The 23,711-nt window shown below is 43.2% G+C and overlaps 1 protein-coding gene across 1 annotated transcript in view; it reads left to right on the top strand.

The window, feature by feature from the left end:
- Positions 1 to 23,711, top strand: part of LOC121604421 (voltage-dependent T-type calcium channel subunit alpha-1I-like) — a 168,619-nt gene that overhangs the window by 97,461 nt on the left and 47,447 nt on the right. Inside the window, exons 16-25 of the mRNA XM_041933929.1 lie at positions 2,034 to 2,104; positions 2,271 to 2,769; positions 3,432 to 3,532; positions 6,480 to 6,603; positions 7,309 to 7,377; positions 14,984 to 15,162; positions 16,427 to 16,553; positions 18,306 to 18,431; positions 20,418 to 20,507; positions 23,166 to 23,358. Coding sequence (XP_041789863.1) covers positions 2,034 to 2,104; positions 2,271 to 2,769; positions 3,432 to 3,532; positions 6,480 to 6,603; positions 7,309 to 7,377; positions 14,984 to 15,162; positions 16,427 to 16,553; positions 18,306 to 18,431; positions 20,418 to 20,507; positions 23,166 to 23,358 — 1,579 coding nt within the window. The remainder of the gene's footprint in view (positions 1 to 2,033; positions 2,105 to 2,270; positions 2,770 to 3,431; positions 3,533 to 6,479; positions 6,604 to 7,308; positions 7,378 to 14,983; positions 15,163 to 16,426; positions 16,554 to 18,305; positions 18,432 to 20,417; positions 20,508 to 23,165; positions 23,359 to 23,711) is intronic.

The raw sequence follows: 23,711 nt of genomic DNA, 5'->3' as shown, positions 1-23,711 counted from the left end.
ACTCACACTTTGAGTCAGAGCTGTGAGTCAGGTCCTTCAGTTTTGTTCGTTTCACTGTCTGATGTATCAGACGCTGCTGATTGGACTGATTGGATGAAACTCAGGACCAGTGATGCATTGTGTTGCAGCACAATCAAGTCACAATCAGCCTAATGGGTGCGCTGCTTTGTTGTGGCTATTTGTCTCTGTGTCCCTGACATCTTGTTGATGATGCGTAAAGAACTGGGGAAAAAGTGCACAGTATACAGTATGCATTTCGTGACTTTCTTGCATAAACATACAGTATATTGCTCTCACTATCATAGTAAGAACTGACCACATAACCTGGATCAGTGGAATTTGTTTTCAGTCCAACAGTTAGCCTCAGCAAAAATGTCCAGTACCCAAACAGAAATCAATAACGCAATAAACAGTATTCACTGACTGGAAATAAAAGCTGCACGCTTAGTAATACATTGCACCGGCGCAGAGGTGTATAATATATCTGGAGATAAAGTGTTGGTTTGCTGGTTTGATGTAATGATAATGTGATTCGATATAGCCACTGACATTGAGTTACATTTTACATAAGAGAAAGTTGCTGTAGTTAGGGCACGTTTGGCAGCAAAGAATGAGCTACATAATATGCAGCGCATTAGTATCAGCTGTTGCCAGTGTTTATGCCGCATAGTGTGGAACAAATTGTCTTGACAGTAATGTTAAATGTCTAAAACACACACACACACACACACACACACACACACACTCTCTCTGAATGTTACTCGTGAGCAATCCTCACTGCAGCTCTGTGTGGACTGGAGTGTTATTTAACAGCTCGTGTGCACGCTTCACTACAGTTTCCGTCGAGGTGAATGCATAGATTCTTTGGTGCATGGCGTCGGCTCACGCTGTGACTGGTGACATGTACGTTTCCAAGGGTAAAACGTATAATTAGGTCTATCATGCTGAGAGGATTAGACATGCGGAAACAAACAGAGCCGGTTATGTTCCTCTAAGTGGAACTGGCACTCAGGGGTTTGCATATTAAACTTGATGACGGCCTTCTGAGTGCTCTGCATTCTCATTTGAAATGGCCAGTTTACATTTCATTTGTTCAGTCATTTACTTATTTATTGACATTTGATAGACCTGCAGTAGCAGCATGCTCTTTTCCACTTATCCCTGTAGCTCCATATGGTGCCCTGTGCATCCACCCAGCCGCTAAGCAGCTCCACTGGAGCAGGAGGGAGATGCTTGCTTCAGAGCATTTCTAGTTAGATAGGCACATATATTGAAATGCATCTAAGTAAATTCAATGCACTTTATAGGATAATCATATTGTTTTTCAAGGAAATATAATCATATTGTTTTTCTAGTTTGGCCACCATTTTTATTAGTTATGATAACTTTGCACTCACCAGGTTAATTACTGAGATTTGGGAACATGTCTGATGGGGCAAAAGACACTTTGGCCACATCCAAGTATAAACTGCTTTCTTTTGAGGTAGATCCCAAAGTGAGTGCAGTACTCTCTCGTGTCAATGGAAAAGTATGCTGGTGCATCTGTATTATTGTTGATCAAAGCTGAAGTTCTATCAACTATGTTGAATGTTTACAGTGTGGGTGTGGATTATACTGTTCGTCTTTATTTAATCCTTCACATCAGTTTGTTTAATCTGGGACTTTATTTACATCCTGTTTTACACTCCTGTCCAACCAGAATTATTCTTCGAATGACATTGTTATGTTGTAAATATGCCAGATGTAGCCAAATGTTCAGTCCCTGGTTAATGTCTAAGAAATAAAAAAAAAAAAATCAAAAGGAAGACAACATTAAAGCTTACACTGCAAGATGCAAAGTATATTGAGCCAGATAAAAACTAGTGCATTCATGCCTGCAGAACCTGTCACAACACCTTCTTTCTTTGCGCTTTGACATACGTGTTTAAAGCACACATGAATAACTGGTCTTTGGTCTTTGTGTTTGGATAGCTTTGGATTTACTGGATGCAAACTGCTGATAAATACTGTGAACTGCTGTGTGTCTTTTCTAGCGTCATGGTCGCAGTCCCAACTACCACAACTGGGGGCGCCCTTTCCATCCACAGTCTGCTTGGAGCCGCAGGTAGACGACGATTGCCTTAATGAATTCTTAATACCTTTGTTACGCCTTTGTTACCAACATGGAAACATCAAACCTTTACTGTTATTTATGTTATCTATTATTAACTTCATGACTAAACTAATAGTTTCGATTACATGTTACTGATACTTTATAAATTGTTCTTCAGGTCCAGCTCAAACAGCTTGGGCCGGAGGAGCTACGGGTTTGGTGGGGCTCCTCTGGTGGGAGGCAGCCTCCGTGTACACAGCACCCGCTCCCCCCACTCCTACAGCTATACTGCCGAGCAGGAGTCCCTTCTCTCCCACCCATCCCACTCCCAACATCCTCTACCCCCTCATCATCCACCTCCACCCCCGTTGTTCCTCTCCAGACACTTCGCTGCGAGGAGGGATCGACGCGCTCTTTCCCTGGAGCTCCCAGAGCTGCTTCGGGCAGGCGGACAGCCCCCGGGCCTTGCCCCTGTCCACCCAGAGCCCGGGAGGAGGAGTGGGTCTGGGGCAGGGGGATCCATCACTGGGGGGTCTGGGGCTGGTAGTGTTTTAGGAGCGGACCACCGGGACTGTAACGGCAAGACGCCGGGTCCCCACACTCAGCTGATGGCTGAGGTTTTCCCTCAAGTCAATGCACGCAAGGAAAGAGCAGACCTCGATGAAGAGACAGATTATGTGAGTCATCTCAGGCACAAACGCCATAAGAGCAACAAATAAATGAATGATTATCATCTCTTAAGAGGACGTGGCGGCACTTTGTTCTGTTAACTGTATAGAGACAAGGTGCTAAACCAGACACTTCAGCTTTAGGAGAGATGCTAAAAAAGCAGTTGTGCCTCTTTTTATTGTTGTTGTTTAGGTTTCAGTGTGAGAGAGGAGCTTTATGACTCTACTCAGGGATGCTGCTAGCAGTGGATGAAAGCGGAATTCTTTATTGGTTCCTAGATAAGCCAAAGTAATACTGAAAAAAACATAAACATTAATCATTGTGGGAGTCAGTGTAGAAACGAGGCAGCACTATTGGTTTCTTTAAACTCTGCAGTGACTTGGCAGTCACTTCATGAAATTTCCAAGCATGCTAGAGCTCCATCTGGGTGAACATATTCAATCATTATTATAGTATTTACATTATGGAGAGAACAGGGATCAGATTGAGAGTAATCTGAAGAAAAGATAAATGTTGTGCATACTTCAGTACTGCAGTGTTGATCCAGGTGGCACTTTTAGGAAAAAGTCTGATAATGCTAATGCTCAGGGCTAATAATTCTCTAACAGGCTGGAATACAGAAATCTAAAACACAGAAGTGATAATGTATGTCACTGATACGCTCCTCCAGAGTTTGTGTTTCCGCATCCAGAAGATGATGGAGGTGTACAAGCCAGACTGGTGCGAGACCAGAGAGGAGTGGTCCGTCTACCTGTTCTCCCCTCAGAACAAGTGAGTTGACAGCTTCAGTAAAAGCTACTGAAAATTACCACTGAAAAATAAAGAGAACGTCCTCCCTGGAACATCGGGTTGGGGGAATGCGGTACACATTACCTGGGGTAGAGAGTCCCTAGTGGGGGCACTCATGCAGAAGACCATTCACTTATGATGTAGCTTTCCTTAATGAAAGAGTCCATTTTTCATATCCATATCTCTTTGTTTTCATTGGCTTTTAACTCGTGACCTCTCTCAGTATCATCTCAAAATTAGCTTGTACGAATGTAGGAATGCTGTGACTGATGAAAGTAAGTCCTGTTTTCTTGAAGTGCCTGTGTCACAATCTCCTCTACTTACAGGGTCATGTTTATGTGGTCGAAGTTAGATGACATTGATACTTTGGTCGTCAGGTCAATTTTATTTATAAAGCTCAATGTCACAAATTTGCCTTGAGGGGCTTCACAATCTGTGCAGCATATGACAGCCTCTATCCTTAGACGCTCGATACGGATAAGGAAACACTAACCTTTTAACTTTCACAGGGAGGAAAAAATGGAAGAAACCTCAAGTAGAGCAACAGAGGAGGGATCCCTCTCCCAGGAAAGACAGACGTGCAATAGATGCCGTGTGCACAGAATAGACCAGCATTGTAAAATAACACTATGCACAATCATGATGACAAATTATAGATAGAAGAGATCAACTTCCAAGTGCTGCCACTTGACCTCCTCTCCATCATGGAGACCTGGGGAGAGGACAGACGACACAAACACACAAAGCTCAATCACACCATTCACACAGATAGAAGAAACTATAGTGCAGAGAGAGAGGAGAAGAGGCTGACTCTCCTGGACGACGAAGATCCAGATCCAAAACATCTGCAATGAGGCACCGGAGCCTGAGAACGTTCAAGACATTATGCAGCAGTTTGAAAGCAAACCAAAAGTACAGGAGACAGCCCCAGTGTGAAACATTTAAAGGCCCTGATTTTGATTATTTCACATAAGAGACTTTTATATTTCTTTTTCTTGATGTCATGTACTCCAGTGCACTAATCATGATTTAGAAACGCCTACATCTAATGAAATCTGATGAAACCACATCAACACAGTCCAGATGAAGCAGATGGGTTGAGTTTTTGGGTGTGAGGCTCACAAAATAATACCGGTTTTGTGCTTATTTAGTCATGAGTTTGTCATGAGTTTGTCTATTTGTCAGCCAAGTCTTTGGGGGCTTTAATACAGAGATGCTGATGCCCTCATGAGCGCAGACTCTCCAACAAACGACTGTCATGTAAAATCCACTGACCTTTGATTAAAACCGTGGTCCACTTGAAAACGGCGAAGACCTGCAACAGAGGTTCAGCGAGGAAACAAAGCGAGCGGCATCCCTCTGGATGTGTCAGCGCTTGTGATAGTTTGCAAAGTTGACAAGCGAGACCAATTGCCCGAACGTTAGCGGACGTTACCAGCTCTGTCCTGATACTGCGGAAGAACTCTGTTCACACAGAGAAAACTGCTGTCTTCTGGTTTCTCAAATGGCTTCTTAAAGTGATGTCGCTGCCTGCTTCCTCCAAAGCATTTTTTTCCCCCTTTTGACAGCGTTATTGACTCTGGGCTCCAAGTCGTGTGTGTGTGTGTCTGTGTTTGTCTGCGTTATTATGTTTTCTCCCAGCCGTCAATGCATCGCTAGTAGAAACGCCCCTGAAAGCAACATGAAAGAAGAATCACTCGGTCATCCACTCGCTCACTCACCCTATTCCCTGCGTGCTGATAGCCACTTAAGGGAAGCCAGAACCCGGGGCTGTGTTTTGGCATGCTGGCAGGTGCCATCTGTCAAGCGAGGTCTGTGTGTGTTGGCGGCGTGTGTGCTAGCGTTAGGCCGTATCTCTGCTAGCGTTCATGCATGTGTTTGTGGATGACTTTGCATATGTGCATGTGGGAGCGTGTGAGCATATGCACCCCTATGCCTTGTTTATGCCTCAGTGTACTATGTATGCTTGAGTGTGTGTGTATGTGTGTGCAAGCATATGTGTGCGTGCTCTAGCCAGTGCACCTAAGAAGAGTTACAGCCAAGGAAGCAGTCAAACAAACAAAAGGAGGAACAAGCCAACAGCAGAAGTTGTGTCTCAAGAGGGATAAGTGCCTACGCCAGCGATGCCGCTCGTCGCGATCGATATCAGGGGACAGGGTTGCCAGATTTGAATCAATAGATAAAGGGACATGGTTGCCAGGTCTGGAGGAAAAGCAGTCAGATTAGAACATCGATTTCCTCACTCAGAGAGCAGGTGCTGCTGCAGTAGGTATATTCTGATCCCTTTATAGCTGGCAGATGAGCTGAGGTGGTTGAGGGCTTCGCTCAGGAGGTGCTTACCGCCTTTACTGGCTGAGGAGCTGGCGACAGCACTGCAGGTGTCTGCAGGTGTTAAAGTCCCTGCACCAGTGGTTCTTGTAAATACCATATGTACAACTGGTGGAGTAATTGTGACAGAATATTTAACATTTCACAAAAAAAAGTTCAGGGAAAAGTCCAAAAAAGTCATATAAATTCATATAATTGAACTTTTTTTTCTGTAAAAGCAAAGCACAGCATGTAAGCAGGGAATACAATGGCTGACAAGATGTTTGTTTATTTGATAAAGGTTTATCTTCTCATCCTGTGGGGTTAAAGATGTTGGGAGCAAAAGTAAAAGGATTACAGCCTGTCTGTTAGACATGATGGAGTTGCTTGTGCTGTTGGTTCATTTAATCGTACAAAGCTCTCAACAGATGAATCACTGCGGAATAACAGATCTCAGCACTTCCTCTCATCCGCAGGACTCATGTGCTTTTTGGGTGTCAGAAAGACACTTTTCCTGAAGGAAAATCTTTGCTGTTTTAATGCAGTTACGCATGAACGCATATCCTTTAGAGCAATACTTGTATCCTCCTCATATCCTCGTCCTTGTACCCTTCTCTGTCAGATTCAGGCTCCTCTGCCAGTCCATCATCGCCCATAAGCTCTTTGACTACGTTGTCCTGGCCTTCATCTTTCTCAACTGCATCACGGTGGCTCTGGAGAGGCCGAAGATACTGCAAGGCAGTCTGGTAACAACCATCCCTTATCATTGTCTGGCCGCTGAGCGCTTACACTGTATAATGTATTTATCTTGAGCCTCTCAGCCTCTAAGCCCGTATGTGTTTTGAAGTTTTACTTTATTGACAAAATTGACAGATTCTGAAATTCTAGACCAAAATCTTGATTCTGGACTTCCTGTTTTTATTTCCCATCACATTATTTATTATTTCTACCTCGTTTAAGTACAAACTTGATATGAGAACAGGCCCAATATATATGATATGGTTGTAATAATTACCATTTTTTAATGTTGTAAACGACCTGTTGCTCATTTAGAAAGAAATAATTATACAAATGATTAATAAAGCAGCAGTTATTTAGATAAATTGAATTAATCTACTTTAGAATGCCACTTTGCCTTCTTTGCTCCAAGCGCTCGTCTGGCATCAAGCCACTTTCCTGCAATCAAGCTGCAGCAAAACACTGAATGGAAGGCACTTTACAAAAAGATCTGAGGCGTTCAAATTAACACATATCAGCTTCTTGAAATTTGGCATTTAAATTAGCCAAATAAGGTGTAATTTTAATTTAATAGCAAAAACACAGACAAATAAAATCAGTGAACTTTGTTTCCAAGCTGTTTCTGCCCGTTCTTTCTCTCTCGTCTTCTTTTCCTCTTCCCCTCCTCCTTTAAACTTTCTCTCTCTGTTTTCCCCTCTCTCCTTTTCTTACAGGAAAGGGTGTTTCTCACAATTTCCAACTACATCTTTACCGCCATCTTTGTTGCGGAGATGACCGTCAAGGTACAACAGCTTCCCCCTTCTCCTCCTTTCTTCTGTTGCTCTCTTCCGCTTTCATCGGTCTCGTTTCTTCACCTCTTCCTCATCAGTCTCCTCTCTTCATTTCCCCTCCGTTGTTCTTTTCCTCTCACCCCTCCTGAATGGACTTTATCTACCTCATCGTGAGTAGACCACATCTCATCTTCCCCTCTGCTCTGTGCCTCGCATCTTCATTTTTCTCATGTCTTCACCTCCTCTTCCTGCTCCTGTCCATTTCCTCCTCCCTCATATCTGATTTCCTCTTCATTCTCCCTTTTATCCATCCATCTTTTCCCCTACTTTCTTCTTCTCCCCTTCTTTCCTCTCTCCTCTTTTCATCTCCATCTTATTCCCTCCTCCCATCCTTTTTTTAATCCCTCCATCTCCTCATTTCTTGAAACTCTGCAACTTGCAGTTTAATCAGTTGCATATGTCCCATTGGCGATGGACAGCTGGATAATGCAGTTAATTAGAAGGCTATCTCTCTTCAGCTGGCCTTTAGCTGCTCCTGGACTTCCCATCGATTAACACACGCACACACGTGCACACACACACACACACACACACACTTTTTAATCCACTAATCTGCTGTCCAGAAGACAAGGCATCATCCATTATTAAGGGCTTTGTGTCTCCAGGCGTTTTCTGCATTGGTAGAAACCCTATAGTGATTTATTTATGACCAGGAATAATGAAGATAATGACGGCATGTGTAGCACAATGAAATGTAGATCATCTGAGTGCTGTGGTAGTACAGAGCTCACATATATGCACATATATGCATTTGGCCCCAGGTTGAACCTGGCTTGGTTCGTTATTCATACTCTGCTGTGTCTTCATCTCCCTCTCTGCATCTTTATTTACTCCTTCGATCAGACTTCAGATCACTCACATTCTCATTTGCTTTATCTCCTCCGCGCCGCTCATTTGATTCATTTCAAATGCATCTGTCTTATCGTTCTCTCTGCTCTTTTGTCCCTCCATTTGTAATTTAATCAGTCGAGCTCCGTTGTTATCTGTGCCCTGCCTCATTTGCACACAAAATCCTGGTCCCGGCACTCTTCTGATGCTCGTTTTTCTTATCTCAAACAGTGTATCAGTTTCTGTACTGTCGCACTAACTTCCACTCACTGTGGAATCCAGTGTGGGACTGTTGCACTCGCTCAATAGTGAACTATTTGTCCTGTCGATGGACTTTCACACAGTCAGGGGACTAATCCTCTGCATGTATTTGCCCATGAGCTTTATCTCAGCTGCAGTTGTGTGTGTTGTCAAAACGCCAACACACACACACACACACACACTCATATGTCTTAATATACTTGTGATCAAAACATAGATATTAACTTTACCAAGACGGCTCAAAAGACCTTATTTACAAATGCTGTTCTCAGTGACGAGTTTTAAAGCAGCTGACGTGAAAAAAGTTAAGTGCAATAAAAGAAAAACATTTATTTCCATGTCAAATCGTGGCAAGATTGTTTTTATAGCCTGATGTCACATATAATGTCTCAGTGAGTTTAGAGGCCCACAACATTAAAGGCACAAGCACAAGCAAACACACCTTAACCCGCACACACGTAACCCTAAAATCTCACCCAAAGAATAATCCACACTGGTACATAAACGTAGACCTGGGAGCTGCCCAGTAAAGCCGTGGCTGCCTATTGTAGTCTTTCAACTATTTGTCAACAGCATCTGTTTATTAAAATGGAAAAAAAAAAAAGTAAACCAGAGCCCTTGCAGTCCTGATGGTCCTTAATCTTAATGCTGTTGTAAAAATTGCCCATGTCCCGGTCAGGCACAAACATCCTGTCAGCACATCGTTTGTTGCCCATTAACCTACATTTTATTTGACCAATGTACATTTTCGAAGTTACACCCGTAAGTTTAATGCAGCATTTGGAGACATCTCTAAAGTCATGATAAAGCACTCACTTTCAGAGCTCTGCATGTTCGTGTAGCCACTTAAATTAATGAGTGCATTACTTCATTATTTACTTAAGTGCTTGTTTGCAAACTTGCTTACTTCAGTGCTCCATGCATTTTACTTACTCATTTACTTTTTCTTATGCTCCAATAATCAAGTCAAACTGTCTTTCAGCACTATTGTAGCTTCCTGCTGGTTTTGTTTTCGCAAAAGATTTTTTCCAATGCCTTGAAATGATATAATGATAATTATATATCAGGTAAATACCCTGCAAATGGTTCCGTTTCTCTCTGCATTAATGGCAAATTACTTTCATTCTGTCATCTCTTAACTAAACGCTGCACACAATCGCACAACTACGCCCTTTATGACTATAAAATGTGGTTAAACTATGTCAGAAATTTTGACCGAGACACTAATGAATTCCTTCATGGACAATTAACGTAGTGATCTCCTACAGTGCTTTTTGTTTTCTCACAGTTTTTGCCAACACAGGACCAAACACAACATGATCTCACTGTATCTCACCCTCCTCCCATCTAATCTCCCATCCTCCTCCTCTCCCTCCCTTCTCTTTTGCTCTTAATCTGCTGTTCCCACCTGGTCAGTCTGCTCCCACTCTGAGGAGCACTAATTAAACAGCGTTTCCTCTCAGAGACACACTCCATCACTGATGCAGCCTGCTCTCATTTCCTGTTCACGCACACGCATGCACACACACATACGTGAGCAGTAGTGATCAGTGGAAACAGTCTTACCTGCACACAGTGAGTCTGACCTTGAACGTCGGCCTCTAATTAGAAACAGGGAGGGGAGTGTTGATCGGGTAGATCTTCCCACCCTTCCCCCTCTTCCCTCACACACACATAAACTCGTATAGAGTTGGCTCGTTCTTGTCACATTGTGTGCTTTTCCCACTAAAACTGATAAGAGTGTTATAAGATCTAAGCAGGCCTCCTTCATACAAGCATTTTGACAACCGTTCCGCTGCTCTACTTTATGTGCTCACACTGTCATCACATCTAATTTAAAGTTACAGTATGCAACTTTTTTGTCATACTGTAGCAAAGAGTGTCAGCACTACATCTTCTCGTTTCACTTGGTCCATTTCGTACCTCAGTACTAGTCATTCAGCTGTGAGGCTGTCATGAAACAGCAATTAGCTTGAGGCTGAGGCGAAACTTGCAAATGCGCTAGCAGCTTCAAATGCATGGAGTAGTCAGCAGAAAATGATGTTTCCGTCAAGGCACCATGCTTTTTTTTCTTTGAAATGGCTTCATATCAATTACTGAGGAGCTTTGTGACAGAAGCTGGAAGAAACACAGTCTGAGATCTTGGCTTTTAGCTTTTCATAGCATTACTGAGGAGCATTTTTAAGACATGTCCAGATTTAGGACGTGAGCACAGTGAATGCCATTTACTGAAGTCCATTCCGAAAGCTTCACAGCCAGTGTTGGCCGGTAAGAACTCTTCCATTGAGACCTTACATCGGACTGAGGAAGTCTGAGCAGTGAAAATGAATGGCTGACGTGTGCTTCACGTCTTGAAAGTGTGCGCCTTTGAGAAAGACACAAAGCTGCTTTGTGTTACTTTGGGAAAAGATTTGCACTTACACCAAATTTGCCCTCATAAAAGACTTAAATATAATGGTAATTACTACTCAATCAGGCAAACGTGTTCAAATAGGTGCAACATAAACACTCTTAATACTTGATAATCTGACCAAACAACAGCTTGAATCAAGCATGCCTGCACTTTCTTCTGAGCCTAATCTGCAAGGACACAATCATACGTAGCGTGTCTGCTAACTGACTGACAACTGCATGAATAACAGTAAACAGAAGTCATAGTTAGGTTCATATCCCAGTGTAGGAGTCCTGGTTTGATGCAGGTTCAGTACAGCAGGAAACAAAACACGCATAAGGAGGAAGTCAGGTGACGTAGTGTACAAAGCAAGAAAGGCGAGATATGGAGAAGATGGGCTAGATGGATGAGTCAAACAAACACAGGACTTTCACATGGGACACCGCCGTCTGTGTCCTGTGTGACACTGAAAGTCACCATAAAGTTGTTTTAACTTGGGTAACACTCAAACTGTGTCTTTTCCTCATCCTAACCAAGCATTTTTGTTGCAAACTGCAGCCACTTCACAACATTAACCACATGATGATGAAGGTTCAGAACACCTAACGCTGGTACTCTCCAACAATCACATATGTTGTTGTGGAAGTCATTGACATGCAAGCCATTCAGTCGTTTAGGCATGAGGACGTGGTGACTTACATGTGGTGCAATTTGTAGTATGTAAGTGTAGTTTCTAAGAGGTAAGACTAGCTAAACTGAGCTGATACTGTTGGAATATTGAAAGGAAACATCTAAGAAGTAGAGTTCAAACCCATCAGAGATCCATTATGGTCATTTTCAAGTCAATGTGCAGCACTGTGATCTTAAAAAAAGCTTCAGCATCAGATTCCAAAAATAACGCTGGAGCGACAAGTACAATAATTGCCATATTTTCTGCTAAGTGATACTGCAAATGGAGTTTGAATGTAATTTGAATTGGTATTTAATGTGGCATACTCGCACTGTCAGCCAAAGGACAGCTGGTAGTGTGAGAGGAGAGGAGCTTTGATGAGAGCGCTGGCACCAGCCGGCTATAGATTTCCCATTGATCTAGTTTTATCATGGCCATATTTGATCTGCTTAATGGTGGCCTCACGGCGTTCCGGTAGTCCCGAAGGTGCTTCCTTATAGCCGACTGCTATTAATGACAGAGCAGACATATTGTAACTCGCCGTCCAGCCTGTCAGGCTTGACAAAAGACCTATGGTACAGGATATGACAGTGACTCACTGCTGTTTAGATGTAAACAGCGAGGGCAGATGAAACATTTTCTTACAGTAAAAGTGTTCACTTTTCGTCTTTGTCATGCTGCATTATTATAGAGTTGGAATACCTTGACAGCAGTTGGCATGGCAGTGTCTGTTATCGTGCCTCCACCGCTGATGCTGCCGCCGCCGTCACTCACTTTGAGTCACTGTGATGACAGTCGTGGTGTCTGTTCAGCAGTGGCATATGTTGTTGAAGGCTTCCAGCACACAGAACAGGAGCAGAGTTTTATACAAGTATTTTTAGAATGTAAAGACAGAGGGGGCTGATGTAAAGGTCTTTCTGGGCGGTTGCTTGTGAAAGTAAAGGACGTAGGTTAGCTGCTGTTAATGTGATATCTTAAAAAAATAAAAAAAGCAACTAAAAAAGTTGCTTTATTGTTCTTTCTGTATTCAATGTCATCAACCTGGACAGCCAGATTGGCCCCTCAGTTCCAGACCTACAGTTTTAGACGTACACATTCTCCATCAGTTTTTTTTTTTTAACTTTATTCACACAACTTTAACACAATAATATCACAATATGCCACCAGTTTAAGGTCGTTTATTGAGGTTTCCCCACAACATGAGCCACGCCTAAAGAATAATAATAATTAAATTACATCTAATTGAATTCATATAGGCCAGACACACACTGCACATGTGAAAAGCAAAATAGTTTTGTGTATTAAAAATGTCAAAATATGCATCTGTTTTCATACAGATGGAACAGTGAATGAATGAGATCTATATCATCATTGGTAAAATTCATGAGTTCATGCTGAAGCTAGCCAGCTACCCCAAGTTATAGCTCGATCCCAGGGAGCTACAGAGGACAGGCTGAAATTATTCATCGAAGGTAGCTAGCTAACGTGAACTTAATCACAATAAGTTAACCACTATCATAACTTTAACATTAAAACTCAAATTAGCCGACGCCGTACGTCTAAACTGTTGGTCCGTAACTGCTGATTCCAGAACTGCAGGGGCTCTCCAGCTCTGCGGGTCGATTTCTCCAACATAATGGGCTGGCAGCAGTGAGAGTACAGAGTAACAACAGAGAAGTGGATTATTCTGCAGGAGCGATTTCAGAAGTCTCAGCGGACGTTTTCACACACTTTGCCAAGTTTCCAATAACAACTCTGGGTCACCGTTGGAATCTATCATAACTGGTGTGGATCCAAGCTGACTGCAGCTCATGAGGGAGCAGGCTGCACAGCTTGAGAGCCTCTTTTCAAGCCTACGGGAGGAGACTGTTTGATGCATTTTCAGTGGCTTATTTTGAGGCACTGCGCCGTCACTGTGTGCGCGCGTGTGGCGTTCCCAAACAGACACACGAGCGCCATCACTTATCCCGCCGCTTCCAGAACGCCTCCATGTGTCTCTCTGGTGGCATTTTCTGCCAAACAAGGCAGGCGAACCCGCCGCACCTTTGAAAGTGCTGTTTCGACATGACAGCCACACCAAGTTGTTGTCGCCATGAAAGCAGCCGGCAGGCGTCAAGTGATGTCGAAGCATCCGCCGTGCGACTCTTCCCTCCAACCTCGCCAACTTTGTGATTTTAAAATTTTTCCATTTTTCCCTGTGAGCCTCTTCTTTCCTCTCGCCTCCGCCCCTGACTTCCGCCTCTCATTCCTCCCACCGATAGCTGTCTCGCTGTTTCCGAAAAACTATTGATCTCCCTCACCTCACCCGTGCCCTCCTTTCCTTTACAGATTATTCTCCTCGTTCTCCTCCTCCTCCCTCACCGTTAAGCCTTGCCTAGTGAGCGAGACCTCCCATCCAGCTGTAGCCAGCGGGTGACAGAAATATGTGCAGCTGTGAAGTTTGCAGCTCCAATCACAACAACACACACCTTGTCAGTGTGCCAGGCTGCTTGTGTGTCCACAGTGTGTCTGGTTTAAGAGGATTTTGGAGCAGCTGAAGTGGCACAGGTGCAATGTCAGCAGTCTAAAATGCTGTACGTCTTAGCTGAAATTTAAACAGGGTAAAGCTCTTCCTTAAATTATTCTTCTTTTAATCGTCGACGTCTCCTTTCGGTTACGGTACAGTTAGCCAAACAAATCCACAACCCAGGACTTTGATTTTGCTGTGAGTTCAACATTTCACAAGTCATGGAGCTTCATCTGAATGTGGATGTAGAACGTCCAGTGTTGGAGATTTCTGCTGCTGCCTGGAATCCTCGTAGATTTCCCTTTTAATCACCTTTCCCCCCTCCCTTCCTCTCTTCATTTCCTTTATTCCTTTATTACTGTCCTTGTTGTTTTTTTCCTCTTCTGTATGTAGCTGTCTCATTGGGGTTTAGGAGCTATTGCTTGTCTTTCTTCTCTTACTTTCCTCCTTTCATCTCCTTAGAAATTAAACTCTTTTGGATTTAACACCTCTTTATCAGACACCTCTCATCCTACCATCTCTTCTTTTCTTCTTTCTTCTCTTCTCCTTTCTCCTCCCCTCTTCTCTTCTCCTCTCTTTTCCTCTCCTTATCCTTTTTCGTCTCTTGTCTCCTCTCCCTTCTTCTCTTCTCCTCTCCTCTCCTCTCCTCTCCTCTAGAAGGAGCACACATGAAATGAAATACCTGTTTGAGAAACTAGAAATCTGAATATCAAAGTCTGTGTGTGTGTGTGTGTGTGTGTGTGTGTGTGTGCGTGCGTGCGTGCGTGCGTGCGTGCGTGCGTGCGTGCGTGCGTGCGTGCGTGCGTGCGTGCGTGCGTGTGTGTGTGTGAGAGCGTGTGTGCATCTGGCCACCTTTCCATTACCTGTGTGGGATTTTTTGCCTCTCCCTTCATCTCTCCAGGTGGTGTCCATGGGTCTGTACCTGGGGGAGAAAGCCTATCTGAGGAGCAGCTGGAACATTCTGGACGGTTTCCTCGTATTCGTGTCTCTCATTGACATTGTGGTGTCAATGGCGGGTGGAGCTAAGATCCTGGGGGTTCTCCGTGTTCTCAGGTTGCTCAGGACGCTACGGCCACTCAGGTTGGGAGGACATCATTTGTGGGGATTGTTTCTTAAAGCAAATGTGCTTCTTCACTTATGATTTGGGGTCTGGGGTGGCTGTCAGGGGAACAGGGCAAGCAGTACATATTCTGGTCACTGGTTCTCTATGCACGTCACAGCGTTCCCCAACCTTTTTGGTAGAAAACAAATGTCAAATAGCCACCCAGGTTACATACTGTATGTTCATGAGTCGTGAGCAATTCAACTTAAAAGTGAATTTTCACTTCCAGATTGTTTTATTTGAACAACTTGTAACAATTACCTGTGAAGAGGTGGAATTGTCCATTAATGCAAGACAAAAAGCAAAGATCAGAGGAATATTTGAAAAATTGAACCTAATTTCAGATATAGATCTTTTTTCTGCTTTTCTGTCACATTAATTAATTTCAGGCTGCTTCAGATTTAATCTGTCCTGCTCAAACCAAAATGTGTTTTTCTTCCTTTTTCCGACAGTTGAATGTTTGACTTTGACTTTGCAGAATGATGTATGTGCACAGTTTCGACATTGCCGAATTCAGGCAGGTGTACGAGCCTGATTCGTGACATCACAGATAATTCGGAAGCCAGTCCTGGTCCGATATTCAGCAAGTTCAGCTGCGATGTGTGGAGCTGAAGCCTCCAGAGCACATACACTGAGACTTAGCACTGACATATAAGTGAACATTATAATGATGGAGCAGGAAAAGGTGTCGATTTTAATTTGGCGATAATACTTCTGCAAAAACAACGTCAGACACATTGGACAGTTTTTTTATGTGTGCCCCAATACGTGTGTGGAGGGGATCTTTAACCATTTAATACCTAATATTATCTGACAGAGCAGTAAAGAACATAGCTGAGATAGAAGCAGCTGGTGAGCCAAGGTCCAGAGAGCTCAAATTACTTTCACTCAGGTCATTTTAGGTCTGAATGCATTTGGTCTGTGCTGCATGTCATTACCACAGTGTGTCTTTAATCTCTGTTTAAACTGTTACAAATGTGTGATACTGCAGTGTTATATATGCTTTACTTCAAACACCATATAAAACTGAACTTATTAGAGGGAAAATGTTGCTTAAACTGTGTCTCCTGCTTCAAAGTGAACCACACAGTTGCCCTTTTCACTGTTGCTTTTGACGACGATGACTCATATTTCTTTATATAAAGGCGCTCTATACATTTACATTTTTTAACCTTTTCAGTTCTTTAAAAAAACACCATTTACTGGCTTTTCTCTTTCCCCCTGTCTCCCTCCCTCCGCCAGGGTGATCAGCAGGGCTCCAGGACTGAAGCTGGTAGTCGAGACCCTCATCACGTCCCTCAAGCCCATCGGCAACATCGTCCTCATCTGCTGTGCCTTTTTCATCATCTTTGGCATTCTTGGTGTACAGGTAAACACCATTAAATATGGATTCATGTGCTCTCCACCTTTGTCTTTCTCTTTTATTAATCAGGGAATCTCACAGGCATTTAACAATGTATGAGGACTCACTGCAAGAGTTTTAGTTAGACCTGAGCTGGTCAAACTATAGCAAATACTTTATAATATGATCGAACATAGCGACCCCTATGCTCACTTTGGCCCTGCAAGGTTTTTGCACACATGAGAATTAAACTGGGTCAACATAGGCTTCCTGGGCCACTATTTTACTCTCCACTTCCAACGAGAACAACAAATAAAACCGAGCAATGCAAGATTGAACATGAACAGTGGAGAAAATGAGATGAGTCTGCGTGGCCCTGTTTGCACCCACAAAGAAATCACGTTCTCACAGCACGACTACGAGCGATAATTAGAGCAGAATCCAGCAGGAACAGGTATAATGGTAACACATAATCAGTCATTTGTAACAGAGGTGATGCCACACCATGACTGCGTGTTGCTACTTATCACTTTGCTCATGGAGGTGACACTACTCTATAACGTATATGGACTACAATATGGCATAGAATTCAGTAATTATACTTGAGAGTTTTAGAGAATATTACAGATCTGAGACGAAGGTGACAGAAGGGCACGATTGAGAGGAAAAAGCTCAATGAGAAATCTGTCTGCTGCTTCAGCACCATGGACAGCACCATGCATTTATCTATACAGCACAGTTAAGCTGCTGATATCTCAGAGCCTTAATCGGGCTGCTGATTCTAACTTGCTTAAACCTCAGTTAGATGAAGCATCAGTGAGTCAGAGAGACTAGACTTGTTCAGCCAAGCCTCTGCCCAGGCACCGTCTCTGCTACGAGAGAATAGAGAGGAGGGGATGGAAGGCAAACAAGTTGGATGGCATCCCCCCTTCATCCTCCCTCAAATCACCGCCTGGTAACACATCAGCATGTGAAATCAAACAGTTGTGTATTATTTTCCTGCCTAAAAAAAAGAACAGACTGGTTTGAGAAGACTAGGTTTTGCTCTCCAGTTGTATCAATGATCCACAACCTTATCAGTCCTCTCCTTTTAGGCAAAATGCACTGTACATCTGTACATTTTGTAATGAGCTTTTTATTAATTTGCTGACTCGAGTGCACAGATAGAGGTATCCCTAAATCAATTAGTACATCATGAAGAACACAGAAAGAAAAAAACAACCGTGTTACATCTCCCCTCAGTCTCTTATACTGTATTGTCAGAAATGGCTCATATAACTACAATCCGCCAGTATTAACGACATCTGCACAACAGGCTATATCATTAGTAATTCAGATTTTTTCCCCTATTTACAGATGAGTTCATAAATATTGCAAACTTACAGCTGAACTGCTTTCCCCATTGTTATTTAATCAGTGAAGCCTCTTATTTTCTTGTGCACCTAGTTGTCAGTTACGCCCTGTTCTACCTCACATGACTTTGTGTTATTATTCTTCCTGCACCCATCGCTATGTATTATTTTTACTCACCCCCCTCTTTGATGTATTCAATGTGATTGAGAATTAAAAACATCTCCTCTTGGAAGGAAAAGCACACTGTCGAGTGCTGCCGCAGTCTTCGTCCGCGCACTAGTTACAGACGCTAATTATGAAATTGCTTCAAAAGCTGCGTGGAAGAAGCAGCTCCTAACAAGTGTTGTCAGGACTTCATCAAGTTGGGTCTTTGTTGTGCCTCTAACTCTTATGGCCTTCTCTCTCTCTGTGTGTTTTCCTTCCCAGCTCTTTAAAGGAAAGTTCTACTACTGTGTGGGTTTTGACGTGAAGAACATCACTAACAAGTCCGACTGTCTGGCTGCCAACTATCGATGGGTTCACCACAAATACAACTTTGACAACCTTGGACAGGTACGAGACAGGAAAAACACATTGTTTTGAACTTATTCATCCCGAATGTAAACACAAACAATGGTGCACATACTGTTGAAAATAATAATGAGTAGCACACTGTATAATTTCTCCTATAACATGCAGCAGGAATGGCTAAAAGACGTATGATGGATAGTAAACAACATATAGGCTGTTACAAAAGGAATGTTTCTAAATCGTGAGAAAAGCTATATCTTCAAATATTTATGTAGAAAGATATGTAAAATGTATTTTCCTTATATTGGAAAAGGCAGCGTTGACTACTTAAGTCCTACTGTAGCACCAACACATTCTTTCTTCCAACTCGTCACATACGGAAGCTTGTTCAGGACGCCTTGGTGTCACTGTTTAAGGCACTGGGCAGGCCTCTGCCATCAAGGTGGCAGTCATCGATATGCAGCATCCTGCTAGACTTTCAAAATAAAGATGGCTGAGAATAGTCATAAACACGCTGTTAACACTGTGACATGGTCACACTTAGGGTTAGGGTTAGGGTTAGGGTTAACACTAACTAGTTAGGTTGAGGCACCAAAATCGACTTGCTTGGGTTTAGAAAAGGGTCCTGGTTTTGCTTAAAATACCCTGACCCAATAGGGGTCCTGACCAAGTGTCTGTGTATGATGACCTGGAAGTGTGAACAGGTTGCTAAAGCACTTACAAACAAGTAAAGGTTTTGTCAAAGCTAAGATTAATAATTGTCTTTTTTAATTTTGATATATGTCCATTCTTACTATTTGAAATCACACAATAGCAGTTCAACATGTTTCCTGCTCTAAACAATCAGAAGTAAAACTCCTCCAGCACACGGGAAGACTTTGAAGTTCAGCTGCTTGTTTGGAACAAATAAACAAAGAGCTGCATTGCTGACATGGCCAACCAGCACTAAAGTAATGAGCTGACAAAGTAAGAGAGTGATAGTGTGGATCAAGGGTTTGGTAGGGAACCTTTTTCCTATCTAAGGTCATTTCCATTTTTATAACATCCTTCAAGGATCAATTATTGAACACATATATCACATTAACCTCTAATGCCAGAGCTGGAAGTGCTTTTCTTTGGCAAGGTGTTGGTGGTGATGAAGAGCTCGTCGTTGATTTGCAGCTCAATGATTTCATGTTGCCGGTTGTCAGTCACATCAGCTGGTTCCACGTTAAACAGCAAATACGTCCTGAAACTTCTCACCAAACGCCTAAAGGAGTTTTCACACTCAGCAGCAGATTCAGACGTCACAGCAGTGTTTCCTCTTTCCAGATGCACTTGTCACAGCTTTAATTTCACTTTAAATTATTTTCTGAAAGCAGAGAGCTGAGAAGCTGCTGGAGCTTGAGGCTCAGCTCTGAGAGGTCCTTGGTCATGTCCAGCATGAAGACCAAATCACACAATTTTTCTTGGCAGCTCCACAGCAGCAACAAGGCTCTCCCTCACAAATTCTCCTTCTGAATGAGGTTTTAGCTTTTTAGCAATTAGCTCGCTCACCACAAACTTGCCTGTATGACACTATCTCTGTCAGAATGTGGTCTGAAAGCTGCTTGTTGGACATCCAAACTCTGAAGAGCGCTCACTTTTTCGAGGTACATCTGTCCTCGCAGATCATCCAGTTTAGCATGTTTCAAGCAGTAATAATGCTTGAGATTGGCCTTTTTCATCACTGCGAGTCTGTCCGCACAAACTAGCTGGCTTGCATTTGGAAGTTAGTCTACTTTTTTCTGTTATTTATTTTAGTGCAACTCAGTGTTTCTGAGTTGCTTTTTAGTATTTATTCATAGATGTTCCCATGCTGTCAAAGAATGCTCAGCTACACAATTTAAGTAGTTTTGGGGATGAAGTAAAACACAATAATCATTAGCATCATCCACACTAGACGTAAATAAAGTTGTGTGTGTGTGTGTGTGTGTGTGTGTGTGTGTGTGCGTGCGTGCGTGCGTGCGTGCGTGCGTGCGTGCGTGCGTGTGTGTGTCTCTCCTCCAGGCTCTAATGTCCCTGTTTGTGCTGGCCTCTAAAGACGGCTGGGTCAACATCATGTACCACGGACTGGATGCAGTGGGAATAGACCAGCAGGTAATAACAAACACATAATGCAGGTATACGCTGGTGATTATAACACACAGTATGTGTCAGCATGTTGCTGACCCAGAAAATCTTGTACTCTTTTTTTGCCATCTATCAGGTGTGAGTAGCAAAAACTGAAGCTGCATACATGCTTAGATCTCCAGCCACACCCTCCAGCTCTTTCTGGGGAATCCTGTGGCTTCTTAGCCCCGATGGAATATAATATGCATACTTCACCTGAGGGTCTCCGCCCAGTTAGATGTGCCCACAACTCCCCCACAGGGAGTCACCCTGGAGGCATCATGTACAGATCAAACCACCAAAACCACCTCAACTAGCTCCATAAAAGAATAACCACTCTTCACCTTATTCTTAAAGTTGAGCTAAAATAGGATGCCCTGGTGGTCTGAGATTACTACTGGGGGACCTTTGCTGGAAATCACCCCCTTTAAGATGCCAGTATACGGTTGAAAAGCTGTGTACAGGAAACCCCTATCATGTTCCATCATACCATCAAACGTGAAGCTGAAAAGAAGGCTACCCTGCCCAGATTAGAAAAACTGCGGTCACCTCCTCGGGCGCAGTTTGAGAGGGGAACTTGCTCTTAGGCGAGCGCCTGGTTGCCACACTTGGACCCATGATTCTCAACTAGAGTCGCCCAAACTGCCTCTGTTGGCTCAGCATCTGCAAGGAAAGACTGATGACAACAGCCTCAGTGCCCTGATGCTTCCTTTATTTTCATGCATTGCATTCGAAACACCAATTCAACCAATATTATGAATGGTTTCAGTGATTCTTAGATTGCAAAATTACATGTTGTGTGCACAATGGAGTGGTTCAGAGAAGTTTTGAATTACTGCAACTTCCCTTTAACCTCACACATTGTGCACACATTCACACACATGGCATTGAAGTCTGGTGACATGATGCAAATTAGTCTTCTGAAGTGTCTAGAAAGTGACCACATTCCCTTTGGAAATTGGTTTTATTTGAATCTATTAAAGAAAGGGCATCATTCTGGATGATTCAGTCTCCGCCTCGGGGAGAAACCTCCCCGCAGTCCAACACGGCTCTGAATGACTAATCCCATTTGCACTCCACCCTGCGCTTTCAACACTAAACACTCCTTCAAATTGAAAATCTGACTCTCATCTCCGGTTTTACTGCACCTGAACTTGATTTTTGTTTTTTAATGACTCCCTGCAATAATTACCTCTATACCCGATGGTCCCAGCCTTTTCTTCACGCTGTCTCCCTTTCCTGCCTTTTCTCCTGTTCCCCTGTCATCCTTTTCACCAGTGGCAGCTCCAGGATCTTTGGACTGTTCTGGCAGTAGACTGGCTTGGCTAATTGGAGGACTGTGAGAGGCTTATATTAATATTTCAAATGTCTCAAAACTGGACAAAAATGAATAAGCTCCTCTCACTCACTGTTCATTACATTTATAACAATGATAAACTAATACAGAATTTGGCAGAGAATGAACTGATATTCAAACATCGCCTCTCAGATATAATTATATTTCTTCATCAGCCAAAGGATTTCTGTATCTTTACTAATACTGTAAAGCATTTCTGAAAAGGACATACTTAAAGATTTGGCTAAAAGGTATATCCTGCACTTAACCATGTAGCCTTATCCTGTGCTTATCCTGTGCAGGCTCACAGGGGACTGGAGCCAATCCCAGCTCACGTTGGGTTGATCCTGGACAGGTCACCAGTCTGTTACATGGCTGACATGCTGCACTCTTGGCAATTATCCATTTCCAATTCATCTATTCATCATCATTGGACTGTGGGATGAACTCAAAGCAGGCATGGGAAGGATTATAAACTCGGTTCTTGGTTTAAACCCTGGATCACCTGACACATCCTCCGTGGTCAGCGCTACTGATGCTGGGCCATCGTGTAGTAGCTATTAGTGTAAATATTGAAACACAGAAAGATAGAAATCTTGTTGAAACTCTGCTTTCACAAAAGAAATGTTACATCTTTGGTTCACTGTGTTCATTCCATCCCAACTAAGGTTGAAATGGCTCAACATCCAAAGGCTGTCTTAATAGTGATGTCAAAATGGGTCAATGTGTATGAACTGAAACCGCTTCCCTCTCTTCCCTCGTTTCCTGTTATATTTTCAGTACTGTTCATCAGTACTGTTTACGTTATGTTGTTTTTGAGGTCCACTAATATTTCTTCTACTTTTAGAAATTGAAGGTATTTAAAAACTTGTGCCTCTTCACGTTCACCTTCCACTGAGTGCCTTCAATTAAGACGAACATGCTGTTGTTGGCTCGGGGGTTTCCAGTGGTGGCTGCTGCTTCCTTGAGCTTCCTCCAGGCTTCTTCAGTGTTTCTTACCCTCTCTGCCTTCTGCATCTTCAGCATGCACTCATCTTTTTTTTTTCCCCTTGCTTTTCAGATTTTCTCATTAGTTTTTCCTCTTCTCCACTGTCTGTTCTTCCCTTCTTTCCTCTTATTTGTTTTTTACTCCAGTAACTTCCTTTTCTCCTCTCTGCCTCATCACTCCATCATCATTTTCTTTCCTGAAAGACTTCTGCCAGGCCTCCCTCTTATCTCCTCTTCACCTGCTCTACCGTTTTCCCAGTAGGCCCTTCTCTCATCTCCTTTTGTCTGTTCTCCTCTCCTTCCTCTCTCTTCCCCTCCTCCAGCCGTTGACCAACAACAACCCATGGATGCTGCTCTACTTCATCTCCTTCCTCCTGATCGTCAGCTTCTTCGTCCTCAACATGTTCGTGGGCGTAGTGGTCGAGAACTTCCACAAGTGCCGGCAGCACCAGGAGGTGGAGGAGGCCAGGAGGCGAGAGGAGAAACGGCAGCGTCGCATGGAGAAGAAGAGGAGAAGTAAGAGCCAGGGAAGAATAGCAAAAGGGAGGAGGAGAGGGTTTGACGAAGAGGAGGATTAGGAAGAAAAATGGTGGGGAAGTGAAAAATGGAATGCTAAGTTGGGAGAGGGGGAATCGAAGAGGAGGTGAAAAGGAGGATGGATGGAAGGAGTCAAGGGAAATAAGGATAGATGGGAGGCAGACAGGTGGACACATAAACCCTCAGGGAGGTGAATAGGCAAGCAAATAACAAATGGAGGGAGGAATGGCTGATGGAGAGATGCAGCCCTCATGGAAAAGAGGAATAGCCTCGTGGGAATCGATAAATATACAATAATATTTACAAACATAAAACATATTACAAACATATTT

Source organism: Chelmon rostratus, chromosome 3 (assembly GCF_017976325.1).
Source record: "Chelmon rostratus isolate fCheRos1 chromosome 3, fCheRos1.pri, whole genome shotgun sequence".
NCBI lineage: Eukaryota > Metazoa > Chordata > Actinopteri > Chaetodontiformes > Chaetodontidae > Chelmon > Chelmon rostratus.
Note: the sequence above shows the minus strand (reverse complement) of the source record. Positions and strands in the feature narration are given on the sequence as shown.